Source organism: Cariama cristata, unplaced genomic scaffold (assembly GCF_000690535.1).
Source record: "Cariama cristata isolate BGI_N322 unplaced genomic scaffold, ASM69053v1 scaffold10913, whole genome shotgun sequence".
Classification (NCBI taxonomy): domain Eukaryota; kingdom Metazoa; phylum Chordata; class Aves; order Cariamiformes; family Cariamidae; genus Cariama; species Cariama cristata.
Genome location: NW_009607875.1, coordinates 99,691 through 116,510, shown reverse-complemented (window position 1 = coordinate 116,510; position 16,820 = coordinate 99,691). Strand labels below are relative to the sequence as shown.

Below are 16,820 nucleotides of genomic sequence, written 5' to 3'. Positions count from 1 at the left end.
TTGGTTTCAGTAACGTTCTTTTAAACAAGTGTGGAAGTAACAGAAGGAACCTAGAAGTATCAAGAACATAAAAGGTTTGAAACAGAGAAGAAACTAAGTGCTACCAGTACTTAAGCAGTTAAAAGTTGACAGAATTATGGGTCAAGCATGGGTACATAAAAGCTTGAGAGGGGATAGTAAGATACTATGATTGAATCAGAACAGAAGTTACATTGAAGAAAAATGGCATAGATAACTATTAGAGTATACTCACACCTGTTTAATAACCAAGGTTAGCAACTGTACTCTAGCACTTCTAAAAGTTAACCCTACACAAGGATTGCGGATGGTAGAATCTGTGTAAAGATATAACAGCAGCTGATTTGAACTACAGTGTAAAGTTTCTCTCCAGGGATGGCAGACTGGAAAAAATGCAATTAAGTGCACTGGAGGCGCCTTTGAAGGAAAATGTTCCTGTTTACGGAACAAAGACAACCATTAATAATGATCTTTTATAAATCTTATCTTCTGTAGGTAACACAAAACTAAGCATGCCATTCCAATCCTATGTGAATTATGTGTATTTCTATTTATGAGTATCACTTTATGTATTTACAAAAGGCGCTGTACAGTATTGGGAAAGAGGAATTGCTGGTGCTGGTGATCTCACTTAAACCCTCCTATCAGATCTGGGGCTAAGTACAATGCCTTCAATATCTCTACTAACATCTTCACCATGCCACCAGTAAGACTAGCAAGAGAGTATTCAAGATACAGACTTTTGTGTGGAGTGGGAATCTTCCCACTGCATGCTATCATATCTCATAGTATAGTCCCTAGGACCAGCAAGACAACTGAAAGATTTTCAGAAAGGAAGAAACCCAAAGTATTTAAAAATTAGTATAAATAATTGACACTTAGGATAGAGTCTCAGTTAAGACCACACTTTCTCAATTTCCCACAGAAGAAATGACATTATTTACTCCTGCATGGTTAGGAACAATTTCCCCTTTCCTTAGGTTCTTCAATGTTGTTCCCCCTCCCACCTCCCTTTCACTATAGATCTCTGCCACTCTCAGCTGAAACAAGACATTTTTCTTGCAACATTGAGAGTAGAGAATAAGATATTCTATTAATCTGGTAGTCTAACCACATTATAAATACGTGATTTGCCACATATATCCCTCTTTTGATGAGAGAATAGCTGTGGTCTTTTTTTTTTCTGTTGAGAAAGAAGAAGGAATTAGATAGAAGGCTTCTGAACCAAAACTTGGGTGTTAAGTTTTGCTATGAACTGTAATAATAAATCTTATGAGCACCAAGACATAGATTTATCAGTATACAAAGTGGATATAATATAAATTTATGTTTAAGATTAGTGAAAATTAAGTACCTATTTCAATGCCATCTATAGTAACATGAATGGTATAGAGACCAACAGCTCCAGGAGTCCAGTTTGCACAGTATGTACCATCGTTATTGACTCTGATCAACATGTTTTCACTGGGTCTAGGCATAAACAAAATAATTGAAATCATGAAACAATTATTGTCCTCTTGGAAATCATTTTTCATACTTAGTTTGGAAACTATTCTATTTCTTTTTTCTGTAAGATCATCTAAATACCATTTTTCACTGTGCAATGAACTAACCCCATATTATTTATTATGAAGTTGTAACCCTCTAAACCACAATTATTTATAGCAAATTATGAACTAACACATTCAGAATGTAGATAATACAAATAAGGAATCAACATTAGAACAATTAAGTATTGAGGATTTTAAACAAAATCTCTAAATTTAAGAAAAAATTTAATACACAAATTTTGTGTTTCTATGCTTAGACAAGATTACCTAGAGTAAGGTTTGTGAACCTGGGTGTAAGCAGAAGTGACAGGACATGTTAATTTAAGTCCCTATTAAAAAATAATTTTTTATTTTACCTCTTCGGTGTTGGTGAAGCAAAGCGTAGCTCTTCAAAAGAGTAATTTTCATATGCCTATAAACAAATTAAATTCAACAAACATAAAATCAACAGTTATCAGTTATACTACAGTCATGAATAAAAGAAAACAAGAGTATTTTCTCAAAGAACACACTAACCTAACTTTACTTTCACCAGAAGCATTGATCAGGGAACCAGAAACAAATTGCAAAACACAAAACCACAGACATATATATATATATACACACATGAAAAAGTATCTTCACTTTCTCTTTAAATAGCCATTATTTAGATAATAATGATCGCTATTGCTAACAAAAACCTCTGTTCACAGTCAAGTCTTTGCATCTCTTCTAATCTCACTTGTATAAAAAGCGTTTGAATCTAGGCAGTGCATTGAAGACCAGGTGAAGATAAGAAAGTAAATATGCTGCAGGTCAAAAACTGCAAACTAGCACAGTGAATTTATCAATGGAATTTTTGATCCTCTTTCTACTCAAAGTGAAGAAGACATTTCCTCTATATTGAGGTGATATTTTCATTGATTCCCACTACAAAAAAGACCTGGTTCACTTTCACAGTTTCTTGTGAAATGATTGCACTGAAAAGCCCCATAAGAAGTAAATAATAGTAGTCTCAGAACTGTGCAAAGTCCCTCAGCAAGAATCTCTCTGGGCTGCAAGGGTTGCTGAGTTATCAGATTCCCGTGTTAAATCAAAAACAATGGGGAGAGAAGAGGTGGGATAAGAACGTTTGAACATACACGCAGATCAGCCATTTTGGGTCTTTATACAAGGGTAGAGTTTTGGGTATCAGTCCCCCAAACATGTCATAATTTTTTTTCACGAAGTGAGAAGCTAAATTGTCTTAATGATATTTGGATGTTTCTATCAAGTACTGATACAACATGCAGGCTGGTATAACATGAAAAGGTCAGGTGACTTTGCATTTTACACTGAAGTGAGTGTGCTCAGTAATGCAGGGAGGGAAGTAAAACAGAGTATTTACACTCTTGAATCAATGAAGTTAATAAGTCAACCAAATACAGCAAGTAACACATTTGCATTTCCCAGAATGTCAGACAGTCCTTAATTTAAGCAGGAAAATATCAGCCCTCTTCTGAATAAAAAAAAAAAAAAAAGTTGTTAAAAGTTTTGGATGAAAAAGACTTAACCTGAAAGGAACCTCTGGAAGATTCCCCAGAAAGGTATTAAATATAGAAGTCAAGCACGTTTCAACAAGAAGAGAAACACACTTTTTGTATTTTACCTTGGTGTGTGTCTTTTTCTTTTTTACTTTTATCTTTATGAAGATTTGTACTGGTATTATCTACTGAGATGACTTTAAATGAATACTTGCGCTTTCATTTTATCTTATCTTGATTCAGTTAAAAAATTATTACACATCAAGTAGCTAACATCAAGCATTCCTCACTCAAAGGGTCCATCAAATCTAGAAATTAATTTCTGGACACCCTGCACTTGCTCCATTATCATTTGCTACAGAGTATCTAATGTGTTGCAAGATGTGCCACCCTAACAGTTGCATGAGCAGATTTGACACCTACTATCGGAAAAGAAGCAGCAGGTACCTGTAGACAACGGTTATCAGAAATCCCATCTGGGTTCCGACTTCGAATAAATAATATATTCCACCCTCTAGTCATTGTTAAAATTGCCAAGTACCATCAAGCCAAGAATTGATCTTTGCAGTACCCCAAATAAAAAATAACCAAACAAGCCAATCACACTCATCTCCTTGATATATATGCACTCCCTGGTTGTAAATACCTTTTTTAGACATGATTTAACAAGTTTTTAAACCATTTGTTGTATACCTTATTGATTTTGTAGTTCTTTCATTGAACCATTAAGACACTATTTAGGCCAGTTGCACTATTTACAAATAGCTACTGTAGCACTAGCCTTTGCAGAAAACAACCCTGGAACCCTCTAAAAAATGCTAGTTTGCTGATTTTCTCCCTCCATAAATCTATACTGATTACACTAAGTATTATCCTTCTCTAACTCCTGACTAGTCAAGTCTTATTAAGTTGTCCAATTGTTAGTTACACACATCATGTCACATATATGTAAGTTTATCACAGGTGCTAAAATATACTCAAATCAATACTAACTGCTCAGTTTTCACCTCTTTAAAAACTGTTCCTGGCAAAGTCTCTGATCCATTTGACAATGGCTAATTTCAACAGATGCTGTTTAATATTTATGCATTGATACACAAGTCATTTGTATGACCATTTTACTATGCTGAGCTCTGATTTTTTTCTTATGTTCGCCAATTCCAGTTTTCAATATAGATTCACCGCAATGCTCCAACTCTATACGGGTACATTGGTTTGACTTCCCCTCCACCATTTCAATAGCTGGTTTCATTTCTCCTGAGTGACTCAGACTAGTTTGTTAATCAGTGTAATCAAAATCTAAGACAGCTTTTCTTTTTAAATGCTAATACAGTTTATAACTGCTTTAGAGTTCAGGCAATTGGTCCTTTTGATGCACCTAGTTTTCTGCTGAACTTAAATATAATGAAAGTAATTTTTAATTAATGTATTTATAGATTGTGACCCAACTGAAACACACTTTTTTTCCTTTTCCTTTGCATACCTTTACAGACTTTGAATGCTGAATTTTATAGTTCTGTTACCGAAAATGTAACCAAGAAAACTCTCTAAACCAAATGATAGTTTAGAAAGCTGACATTGGTTTATTGCAGCGCTGGGTGTATGGGGGATCGCTCCTCCAAGCATGCACACTGAGTAAAATGAAGATACATATTATATACCATAAGACATTTGCATATTCATAATACACTATACATTCATTGTTATTCACACTTAGGATTGGTTATAAGTTTCTCGCTTCTAATGTAAATTAGTATGCATCCTCAGTAAGCACTAATGAAGCCTCTATATTAACTATGCATGCTCCCCAAGCAGGGTTTTGCCCTCTTTCAGGGGGGCCATTTGAGTTACAGGTCGTGATCTTCCACTACCACAATTACCTCTGTTCTGCTCTCAGCTACTTTATTGTTTATGTCTGTGGGTTGTAATATTTCATCAGCTTGGCTCCCTTCATATCTAGAACTCCCTCTCTTGGAGGCCTCTCTCCACATTCCTGCCTACTGACTTAGATAACAGTGCCCCTTCTTTTATCATCTGTTCTTTTTCTTGATGCTTCCAACCTTGAGATGCCACGCTAAAGAATGTGCCTGCTTTTCTGTTAATTTAGCTGAATTATTTAACCCTTCGGTATCAGTTATATTGCTAAAATGACAGTAATTTACCTTCATCATTGTAATAGCAATATATCGAGCTTCTTTTACTATCATTGGCTCATAGGAGGACTCAAGCTTTGGTGAAGGAAGTCCTCCAAAGGTCATATCACTGCTAGGGGAAGCAGCTGTTGCAGGACTCCCTGGTATCCGTTGCACCTTTTTAACTTGTTCTTGTTGCAAAGATGTTTTTTTCTGAGAAACAGGAATAGCTTTGACCTCTACCTGCAATAAGACGTAGAATACAGAAGATGATTTAAGGAGAAAACACACACACATTCTTTTAGATCTGATAACGTACAGTGACAAAGTGCTTGGAGCACTCACTATAAATCCAGTTGTGTCAAAAACCTCTGTCTACACTTAACAATTTGCCAAGCCAAGCACAGCACTTCTGAAAAATGTGAATGTATAGGAGAGAATCACCTGACTGACTTGGCACATGATCAGTAAGGGTCAGTGTCAGTTCTGTCAGTCCCAGAGCACTCCCTGGGAAGCAGCATATAGTCTGATATGCCTAGGTAAGTTTTCCCACAACAGAAAATGCTGCGAAGTAGGAAAGAGAGCCTTCCAAATCAGTGCACAGGTTTCAGAGTGAATCATCAGGGTCTGCTGGATTGGGATCAGCAGTAGTCAGATTGGATCTTGGCTCTCTCTCCCACCCTACTACATCAGCACTGTACATTTATTCTGTGCTCTCTAACGCACATTTTTACTGACTTCCCCCCCTTCCTCCCCCGCCCCCAGACCTCCATTAGTGAAGGTAACATAGTCAGCTGTACACAGTTCTCTGAGGGAGAACAGACTAACTGGAAAAATAAGTTTATGCATTACTCATCCTAAATCTGCAATAAATAATGTTTAAAACTGCAGATTTCATGCATTGTTTTATCAAACTTTGACTTAATTTACTGGAAGTTACATTAGTGCATTGCACACTGAATGAGTCCAACACAGTGATTAAAGTGAATGAAGATTTCTGTTACTTTAATACACTTGTGAAGAAAAATGATAATTAAATAAGAAATCCAGTAATAACTTTGATGATGATATTTTGACATATCCTGTTCCCAACTGATAGAATAAAATCACTACTTAAAGAGTTTTCTACTTCCTCTGTCATAAATTTAAGTCAGTAACCACACATATAAATTTCACTCAAGCTGTGTTTGTGGCTAAGCTGAGTCTTGTGTTACTGTTGTAGAGTCACTGTTCATTAATGAGTTTACAGCTCATGGTAAGATAATTCTCAATTATTACATCCTATACAAAGAATAGATTTGAGAACTCTTATCACAGGTATCATGTCTTTGTAAAAGGTACTTCATCTACTTTTGGGCTTAAACAAAACCAACTACTCCACAGTAATAGTGGGCTTTAAAACATAGATGTAACCTAATTTATTAGAAGTACATGAAAACCATTTTGTGTTCAATTTGTTTTGTTTGCATGCTTTGCTACTTCAAATCAAGCAGCCAACTTTTATATATATCACATAGGTTTTACTCCCAAGTGTGCAAAGATTTTCTAATTCTACCTGAGGCTGTCATGAACACTTCCTTTCCAGTACTTCAATAACCAAAAAAATAAAATAAAATAAAATAAAATAAAATCAGTGATTAACTGAAGAGGCTGAAGCAAAACCCAAGAATTGCAGACCTTGCCAGTTATTTTTATTAATTTCAAAGACTACAGGAATTTCCAAATATTAGAAACAGAGAAGGGGGAAGTACTGTTCTAGTCTAAAATAAAGTGACTATAAAATGGTCCATCAATGTGTTTCTGTTTCTTTTTTCCATCACATTTATTCAGTCTACAATTTATAATACTCTTTCTCAGCTTACAAGTTAAAAAATGAATTCTCACCTTACACATCATCACCATCAAACTTTACCTACAACTGATTATTTCCAGAACTATGCATGTGTAGCTCATTACGGACAAGATATAAATTGCATGAAATGGTGTTGGCATAATGCAGGATTTGATGATTTTGTGGATTTTTACAATAATTACCTTCATATTAGGAACATGAACAACATCCCCATACTGGTCTTTTGTTTGTACTGTAATAACAGTTGGCCAACCACATCGAATGTCATCCTTATTCAAAATCAACGATGTTTTTTGAGGATCAGCATATGAATCTGGCTGAAGCCACCTACAACAAAGAAAACCACCTAACATTAAAATCTCTTATAGCCCTGCAAAAGGTAAGTTCTTACTCTGTACAAATGTGATCCAGCTAAGAAAGGAATGACAGGGTCTGAATACATAGATACCTTTATCCAATATATTAATAGAAACAACATGGTCAAATAGTTTTATTTAACTAACATTTGATATAACTATTAAAATACTATAGCTAGTTGTATAGACAAGCAGCAGTGCACAGGTTTTAAAATTTAGCAGATAACTAAACATTTTCCACTTTGCTGAAAAACTTAAACATTACAACTATGAAGTAATGGGTTTATTCATGCAGCACACAAACTTTTACCTTGCGAGTCGTCCACCACTTGATCCTGGTACACAAGCAATGAAATCCTCCAGAAATGACTGCTCATTGCTTTGTACCTGCAGTGGAAGATTTCCTTCGAGAGCTTCCAAAATGGTTGGTGAGTGAGATAATGCCAAGCCTTTCCCAAGAATGCCGGAGTGAGATTTGCACACCTATTTTTTTGTGGAGGTTGAGGGCAGGGGTGAAAGGATGGAGACATAAAACAGCCTTTGAGTATCTTACATGTGGACACTTTCCCATAATATGACACATTTGGTACAAATATTTTGGGCATTGAAAACCATTCAAGGAGGAAAAGACTGGATAAACTTTACTCCAATGAAAGTCAGCTCAGTCTATAAAACAATAAATTATGTCAAAAGAGATTAAATGAGCCTGAGTTGAGGGAGAATTTCTGGAAGAAAGAGTAAGGTAACATGAACTCTCAAGTTAAGAGTATCCTAAACTGCTGAATTGTGACCAGGAGAAGAAAATTGTTCTGAAAATGTGACCAATGAGCATGTTCCAAAAGAAAATAAAAGGGAGACCTCTTAAGGAAAGATTCTTTTGGGTGAGACAAAGTAAAAGAAATCCCTTCTTTGCAAGAAGAGAAGGAAGGTGGAAAGATGCATAAAATACTGAACAGACAGGACTAAAAGCAAAAATTAATATAGTACTTGCAGGCACAGTCCTAGCTCACATATTTAATTAGAACATGGCGGGCCCAAGAACAGATCGCTGAAAAAATATTTCTCCCAAGGAACATCTGATTCCTCTTAGACAGTTTCTGTTTACTATTCTGTCATCTAAGGCCTATGCAATGGTGTCATACTGTAGCACTGATACGATTTTCCAGCAAGCACTGTGACAACTGAATTTCATAACAGTTGCCCTGAAGATAATTAGGAAAGAGAGAAAACATAAAAACTCCTTTTTCACTGTTCATCATCAGCTAGGGGCTATAAATATGGAGTTACTGACCAGCATTAGTTACCATCACAACAAACAAAATAGCATCATAAAACCAGAACAACTGCTATCATATTATTTAGGACTTGATAAATGTTACTGCTCAACTGAAAAAGTTATTTTATTTCTGCAATTACAAAGACATGTGAACCATTAATTTTGGTAACATTTAAAATTTGCTAAATACTGCCACTTAAGACAAATACTTAGATATTTTGAAATCTATTTGGTCATCTAACTTTCTATACGATATTTTATGCATTTTTTTCTAAGCGGATTTATTATAAAAAAGATTTAATGTAAATATTAAACTTCTGTAAGGCTTTCTTAAACTGTTTTATAACAAGCTGGATTCCCTTACAAGTGATTTTCTTCTGTAGCAGTCAAAAAGTATCAATGCAATTATGTGCTTAAGTATGTTGCAATGGATAAAAAGCCACAGCATACCTGTAAGGCAGCCTCTTCAAGTATCTCAAGATCTTCTTCAAATTCATTACCTGCTGTAAAAACATGAACACGTATTTTTCATAACAATAACACTGACATTTATCTACATATTATAGAATGTGAAATTCAATTCTGTTTAGTGAAGCCTTTTATATCACAAAATTTAAGTTTGCATGATGATGTGTAATATGTTTGACCAGCAGCTGAAAGGTTAATATTTTCAAGTAACACAGTAAACATGCAGTACTGTGTAGCTCAGTGCGCAAGCAAATAAACAATATACATCACATAAACCAAAAACTTGGTACTTATCTTCTTATCTCCAAGACAGTATGTATGGCAAATCTTTGGATGTGACTAGATACTTTCAGAAAAAGATTTTGGGAGGTCAGGATGGTTTCTGGGAAGCAGCACCTATGATTATGCACCAGCTGCTCCCTTTTAAGAGTTTACCCTAGCAATAGTATTTGAAAACCTGATAAACTGCACAATTTTGTAAATTATGATTCCTCCTAAAACATAAAACTCAAATACATTCTATTATACAATATTTCTTTCTCACAAATACAACTCAAAAGTATGATTCCAGGGTGACCAGAATTGCCAAACACAGTCTTTTAACAGAAAAGTAAAACAGATAAGGTTACGATATTTATACTCTCTCTCAAAAACATGTCAGGCAATTCTACTAGTCAGAAGAGAGAAAGTGAAATTAGAAGGATCAAGTCCAAAGGCATTTTTAAAATTCAAAGAAATAAGGATATGTAAAAACCTTGCTCTCAGAAATAACTTCTACCAAATTTGAAACAATTAAGTAAGTAAGTGATAGTGTTAAATACGTTGATCAATTCCACATTGCTGTTAGATGCCACATTTAAATCAGATCTTCGTCCCAGACCAGATCTCTTTCTTGGGAAGAAGTATCTTAAATTTAAATCTTAGAGAACTGGCAAGGAGGAAGTATGACCTTTTGAACATGGTAACTCAAATAGTATTTGGGTGTACTCTGAAAGATAAAAGTTTTCTTAATACATGAAGGAATCACTGTCTGGTCCATCTTACTTTGGTGCAAAAAAGGCTAAACCTTCTTGATGTTCTTTCAAAACACTTTTTTTCCTAATGGTTCTAGAGGAATATTTATACAAATATTTGGCTACTCGTATACAGAATATACCCACTACAATAATTACTAAAAAGCAAGGTACCTCTTTGTGAAGGACAACTTCCTTAAAGTTAACACACCAAGATAAATCATGCAAATAAAGTTGAAGAGGGAAGGGTCCTACAAGGATGTCAGTTAACAACTAGTAAATCTGATTTGAAATCAAGCTCAATCATCCTATTTTCCTTGACCAAAAGTTCATGAAGTTTCCTATTATCTTCATTAAAATTGCCAGGTTTTAAGAGCACTTAGTTGGATCCAGAGGTCTAAAGAGTATCTGGGAAATGGAGCAGGATTTACTTCATCTAGTTTTGGGCAGTGAAGCATGAGACAATGAGTTTAGACTTAGGTATTACAAGTTATCTTTATAGCAAATGGAGGAGAAACAGGCTTCTCCTTTGGTTGATTAATTTAATTTTTCTCACATCTTCATTTAGGATGATATGAACTACCTTCTGAAGATGTCTAAATTAAGTCTAAAAGAAAGTTAGAGCTACTAGCTTAGATAGAGATGCCTAACTTCTAAATGCCAAAGTTCAGGCATTGTAAGTTAAGTTTGTAAATGTTTTGTGGAATTAGCCTTTTTCTGAGGTTACTTTCTTTAGCCTGTATACATCCACAGACAGAACAAAGGTAAAATTGTAGAAATTATAAAATAAAGTATGAAAAATCTAATAAAAAGGGCCTTCCTGTGTGCATGCAGTACAAGACAGTCTTTTATATGATTTTATAGGTTTTTCTTAACAGACACTCCATTCCATAAATAAGATGATACTGCTCAGCAGATGAGCAACAGCAGTAATACAGTATTTTTAAGACATCATTTCACTTGCAGCAAAAGTTAGAAGACACATAATCTAGAATGTAGAAAAAGAAAAAATATTCCAATATTGAGGCATTTAAATGTTGCTCTAGAAAACTACATTTTTACCTCTTTCTGACACTGTGTTTTTCTGAGACACCAAGCAAAACACTTAAATAAAGCAAAATTACAGACAACCAAAAATGGTCTTAAAAAGGTTGCACAGCGGTTTCCATTTGCAAATACTACCACTACTGCCTATAATTCATCAGTTTTGTTTAATCACACAGTCCAGTGGTCTTGTAGAGAAACAATATACATGTATGTTATTAGCATTATAATATTATCAGCAATGTGGCTGAAGTCCTTGAGTTGGTGTTAGGTCTAACGGTCAGATGAACCAATTGGAATTACATCAGTAAGCAGGAAACTCTTTACAGACAATGCAGCTATCCCTCCTCTCTTGCAGATCATACACAACCACTTTTATAGGTGGCTGAGACTGCATAGGTAACTTAACTGCATGGTTTATTTCAAATTCCTTCTATCAGAAAGCATATAAAGCCAATCTATGCACCACCTACTTTCCCTTCTTATTTTAGACATTTAAAATTAGAACAAAACAAAAAACCTCTTTAGACAGAAGTATGAATTACTAGAAAACCTTGGAAATTAAGGTAGAAGCATTTCCCTTTCAGCTTTGTTTTTTTGCATAGGAGAACTGCCAGATAAACAGGTGCTAGGGAAGTCAACAAAACTAAGGAGTTAATGCAACTGTTTGGAGGATAAGAGAAGAGGGCACTATTTAAACTACAGAATTGCCTGTACTTTTGAGAGAGAAATACAGATCTACCAGTGCAATTGAGGTGCCTATTTACAACATAAAGTAAGAAATTTGTACATTCAAATACACAAGCAAAATACTGGGTTAAAAAATTCAAATTAGGTTTTGTGGTTATAACTGCACACTGATCAATGTCCTCCTGCTCATTAATACATATTTCCATTCTCATTAACAATATTTGAACTCTTGTTTATGCTCCTAAATTAAAATTATCAAGAAGATATCCCATTGTAGGTTATGAGCCTGTTTTTCCTATACACTAATGTTAATTAGGAGAAATGCTATTACACAGAATAAGGCTGCATCATTAGAAATTCTAATTCAATCTCCGTATCAATTAATTTTCATAAACTCATATTTTTCCTTACATTTGAAATTGCATTCGGGTTACTGTAAACTTTTATTTGCTGCATCTGCTGTAAAAGTATGTAATTTTTTTTGTAACTGTAAAAGCAAAAACATACAGCAGAATTATTTTAGGCTATAAGGTCTACAGATGCAATGGTCACTTTTAATTTTAAACAAGTAATTTTAAATTTTGCAATTCAATGCTGCAGGTATTTTTCATTTAGAAAGGTGTGGAGTGCAGGGAGAAAAAACAGTGAAAGAGAAATACAAATAAGATACCTGCACATTTGTGAAGTACCACGAGGAAACTGTAGGACATAGCTTGAACACTGATAGACTACCTGTGGATGGGGTGAGTTGGTTCAGATTTAAATTACCAGGTTTCCCTCCTCCCCATACACACATGAAGGGAACAGTGTAAGCAGAAAACACTACCACTTTATTATCTTGTTTGATTAATTCAGTTTTAAGAATCAAGTTAGTATGATTATCTCTAACTAAAAGCAACATTAAGACTTAAAGGTAGTATTAATTCAGAAAACTCGAAACAATGATGAAATAACAAAGTATATTCTTTGAGGAGGACTTACCAATAGGAAGCGCTAGATCTTTCTTCATCAAAGCTGCTGCACATGATCCTCCCAAATTTGCCAATTCTTTCTCCAGCTGAATAATACCCTTCAAGTTGAAACAAATTTTAAAACAAAAACAGTGCCTCAGAAAATAGGAAAATGAATATGTTTCCCTGACACTGCTTTATCCTACGAGATACTAATTGTGTGTTCCAGGTCAAGGTGTCTCAGCAATATACTTCTTGTGTACAGCTACTGTCATGTTCTGCTGTGACATGCGCCAGTGTACCAAAATTTTTAGAACAATTTCAACTAGGTAAGAGTATTAATAAATGGGTTACCATGCTTCTGGTAGCCTAGTAAGAACATCTGAAGATGATAATTGTCTTTTGTCTGTAATGTTAAAGAGAAAGGAAACTTCCTAATACAAAAAACTTACCGATACATATTCAGATTGCAAAGCAATGCCTTTTCTAAGCTGTACATACACACATATCACACAAGCTCACATTCCCATCTTATTTAAAGGTAGCACTGTTCACAACTTTTTTTTCCTCTTCCATTCTCTAGTTGGAGAGGCAAAGATGGGAAACAGATTTCATAATTTCCCATTCTCCATGATAAATCCTGGGAGACACCCTTGACAGTTTCTCCCTTCCATTCACACTGGAAAGTTATTTCTTCCCATTGATGCTGCTGTTCTAGGGAATAAGGCAGCTCCCTCTATCCCACTAGACTTGTCACTGAAAACACATGAGAGTCTCTACATCAATATCTTTCAACCTTGTTTGCAAGCGAAAAAAAAAAGAACAGACCATGCACATGGTTTTGAAACACAAGGAGTGAAGGAGGCTGGGTGCAAGGAATGGTGGGAAAGCAGTATGGCTAGGGAGGTTGTAGCTACTTTTTAAATCATAAAGAAAGGTATCTGGTATTTTACCCTTCAACTTGTCCCAGCTACATGCAGGCCCAACCTCTTTATCTTTGCTCACAAGAAGGTGCTGACACTAACATCAATTTTATATTTTAAAGAAATTTGTGGGTGGTTCAGCAAGCCCCTGACAGACGCCTCTCATGGAGGGAAAAAAAACCCCAAACCAAAAACAACCACCAGCAAAGAACAGTGGGGGAGATGGGAAACCTCCATCTGATGGATTCTCTAGTCAGACTTACAGAAACTGCCAATATATGAAGTAGGTAAAAACCCCTTATTTTGCAAATACCCTTCAAAACCAGTAACTCTAGTCTTGCCTTGTATTCTCTGAGACTCCCAAGCAGACTGAAAAATCTCCAAAACGCATTTTAAACTAAACTCTAGATAAACTGCATGTTTAGTAAGCAAGTAAAGATGTGAAGTGTGGATCAGACTTCATTACCAGACAGTTCCTGCTGTGTGAACACCCTTTATGCAGAAGGCAGTTTTTGCATTTATTTTGTAGATTTAATAATGAACAGCAAAAAAAGCCTTCCTTTTCATTCATCAAAGCATATATCTACAATTTTTGCAAGAATCCTAAGTTTAAACAAAGTTTAATAGTTCAACTACACCCGATTCCTTGATGTATTTGCTCACAGTCAGTGACATCTTTCAGTTTTTGCAGAGATTTCCCTAGCAATGAAGGCCATTCAATATGCTATAATTAGGTAACGGTACCAGAAACTTGCCCCTTGGAAGGAGAGAATCAGATGTGCAAAAATTAATTCCACTGACTCGAATTATATCTTACTGATACTTTGTTCCTTTAAGGCAGAGAAAATACAGTGGTCACCAGAACATATGCTTCTTTTTCCACCAGTGGTAACACTTCAGAAAATTGTCATCACAAAGTTTCCAAAAGAACAAGAAACTTGCATTGTGTGTCCAATTACTTAAGTTACTTACGGAGGTTTTAGTCCTGAGATACAAGGTAGCTTAAACACTGTAAAACTTGCTTTTCTATTTATAGAACTTTACATTGGAATGTTTGGGCTATAAAAAGGTATGTTTGAAAACAATTACTTTCAACTTTTCTTTAGACGATATAATTAACATATTGGCTAGCATGTTTTAGTGATGAATGTTAAAAACATGGCAGCAGCTTTGTTTGTAAATGCTTTTACAAAATGAATGATGTACATGAATATGCATCTTTTTTTCCTGCTTAAGCAAAAATTATTATTATTAGTCACACACAGACTAATTAGATTATATACAGGACTTATAAATCTGATTTGCTGCAAGCCAATGAGACCATCATAGCTAATAATCTTATGGTATGTTCTCTTCTCTGATATGCTATGAAATTCCAAAGAAATCTCACGTTTTGAAAACCTGAAGACATGATTTATCTTGAACAGAATGCAGGAATAAGATGAGGTGAATCTTCTGTAAGGGCTGTAGTGCAAGCAAGATGCAGACCCTGTGAAATTCACATGAAGCAATAGGCCCAAAGACTCCTGAGATAAGGGAAGGGCTATTTTCTGGAATTATTATAAAGCTTATTAAGTATTTTCAACAATCTCTTAAAATAAGGCAAAATAAAGCATTGGCTGAAGGACATAAAGAAATTTTATTTTCCCTTTGCAATGAAGAAACAGTGGTGGAAACGACTCATGTCCTTAAAGGCAAGATAAGGTGACCACTGCGCAAAATCTCAGGTAGCCTAAATGAGCACAGCATTTCCAGGGAGTCTCAGAGTTCTGGTATGAATAAACACTGGAAAAATAATGCAAGTTTGTCATCCTATAATTGGCAGTGACAGTAAAATACTAATCACTGTGTATATGAACACCCCAATCCTTTGGATTTCTGATGGACAACTAGGTCAGAATTGTAGGAAATTTCATATCCCATTGACATACTAGATAAAATCATGCTATGTATTTGCAGATCGTCACAGTTATTAAGAAAAAAACCAAACAAAAGCCATTTCAATAATATTCACATTAAAGAATTCCGAACAAATCATGTCTGTAACAAAAAATGTAAAGAAATTATATGAAATTAACTTTAAAATATTCTGCTAATGTTATTTAGGCAGAAGTGGAAATACAAACATTTTAACCAAAAAAACCTGGCTTTATAGGACAGAATTAACAGATGCAGCGATTGTAGCCATTTTACTTTTTTCTTACCTCATCAGATCCTGGACTAAATTCATATCCAACTGCGTAACATTTGAAACCATAAAAACAAGCCTTTTCATCTTTCACATAGTCTGATGCAGTCTCCAGAGAAAAAAGAGCTTCATTTCCTTATAGGAAGTAAAAGGATACATTAAAAAAATGAATAAATAAATACTTCAATACTTGTCTTTCTGTATGTTTCTTCTATGTGAGCATATATGAAACCCAGGCTTTATAGGTCACATGTAAAGTAAAACCATGAATAATATGCAAATCAACACTTCAAACAAGAAACCTAATATAAACATAATCAACTGATGTACAACCAATGGCTTACAATGAACTCTTACCAGCTTGAAGACACTTTTTCAACTTGGTTTTCTAAGATAATTTTGCAGAAATATCAAAGTTTCTTTCATTATTTTAACAATTCACATTACTAGAGATTATTGCAGTATCTATTACCTGGCAATACTAATACCATGGTAGGCCATCCTGAAGATCCAGAGAATTTTTTCAGTTCTATCCATGAATTAAGGTTTTCATGAACAGAAGCATGCTTTGGTCCAAATCCCAGACTCTGTGCAATTCTGACAGGAATTAGTAAACGAAGAACATCCTCTGACTGAGCAGTGCCACACTGAGTGTCGAACTCTATTGTTATCCACCTGACACATTCAGGAAAAGTCACCTAAAACAAAACAATAGTCTAATTATGTGCAAGTTTTGGGGGTGGTTGGTTTTATTTGTTCACTTTTTTTTTTTTTTAACATTTATTTCTTCCTTTCCATTTGATTTTAACTCTTTAGGCTATGAAAGGGATTCAATTATGTAATTCTGTACAGTTGTTC

At 34.9% G+C, this 16,820-nt stretch overlaps 1 protein-coding gene across 1 annotated transcript in view; it reads right to left on the bottom strand.

Moving 5' to 3' along the window:
• Positions 1 to 1,372: 1,372 nt before the first annotated feature.
• The window catches only part of LOC104159092 (E3 ubiquitin-protein ligase MYCBP2-like), a gene marked incomplete at both ends in the record, with an annotated part of 91,874 nt that continues 76,426 nt past the window's right edge, over positions 1,373 to 16,820 (bottom strand). Inside the window, 9 exon segments of the mRNA XM_009696910.1 lie at positions 1,373 to 1,488; positions 1,925 to 1,980; positions 5,233 to 5,445; positions 7,237 to 7,381; positions 7,721 to 7,893; positions 9,137 to 9,186; positions 12,883 to 12,970; positions 15,979 to 16,097; positions 16,435 to 16,660. Of these exon segments, the coding sequence (XP_009695212.1) occupies positions 1,373 to 1,488; positions 1,925 to 1,980; positions 5,233 to 5,445; positions 7,237 to 7,381; positions 7,721 to 7,893; positions 9,137 to 9,186; positions 12,883 to 12,970; positions 15,979 to 16,097; positions 16,435 to 16,660 (1,186 nt within the window).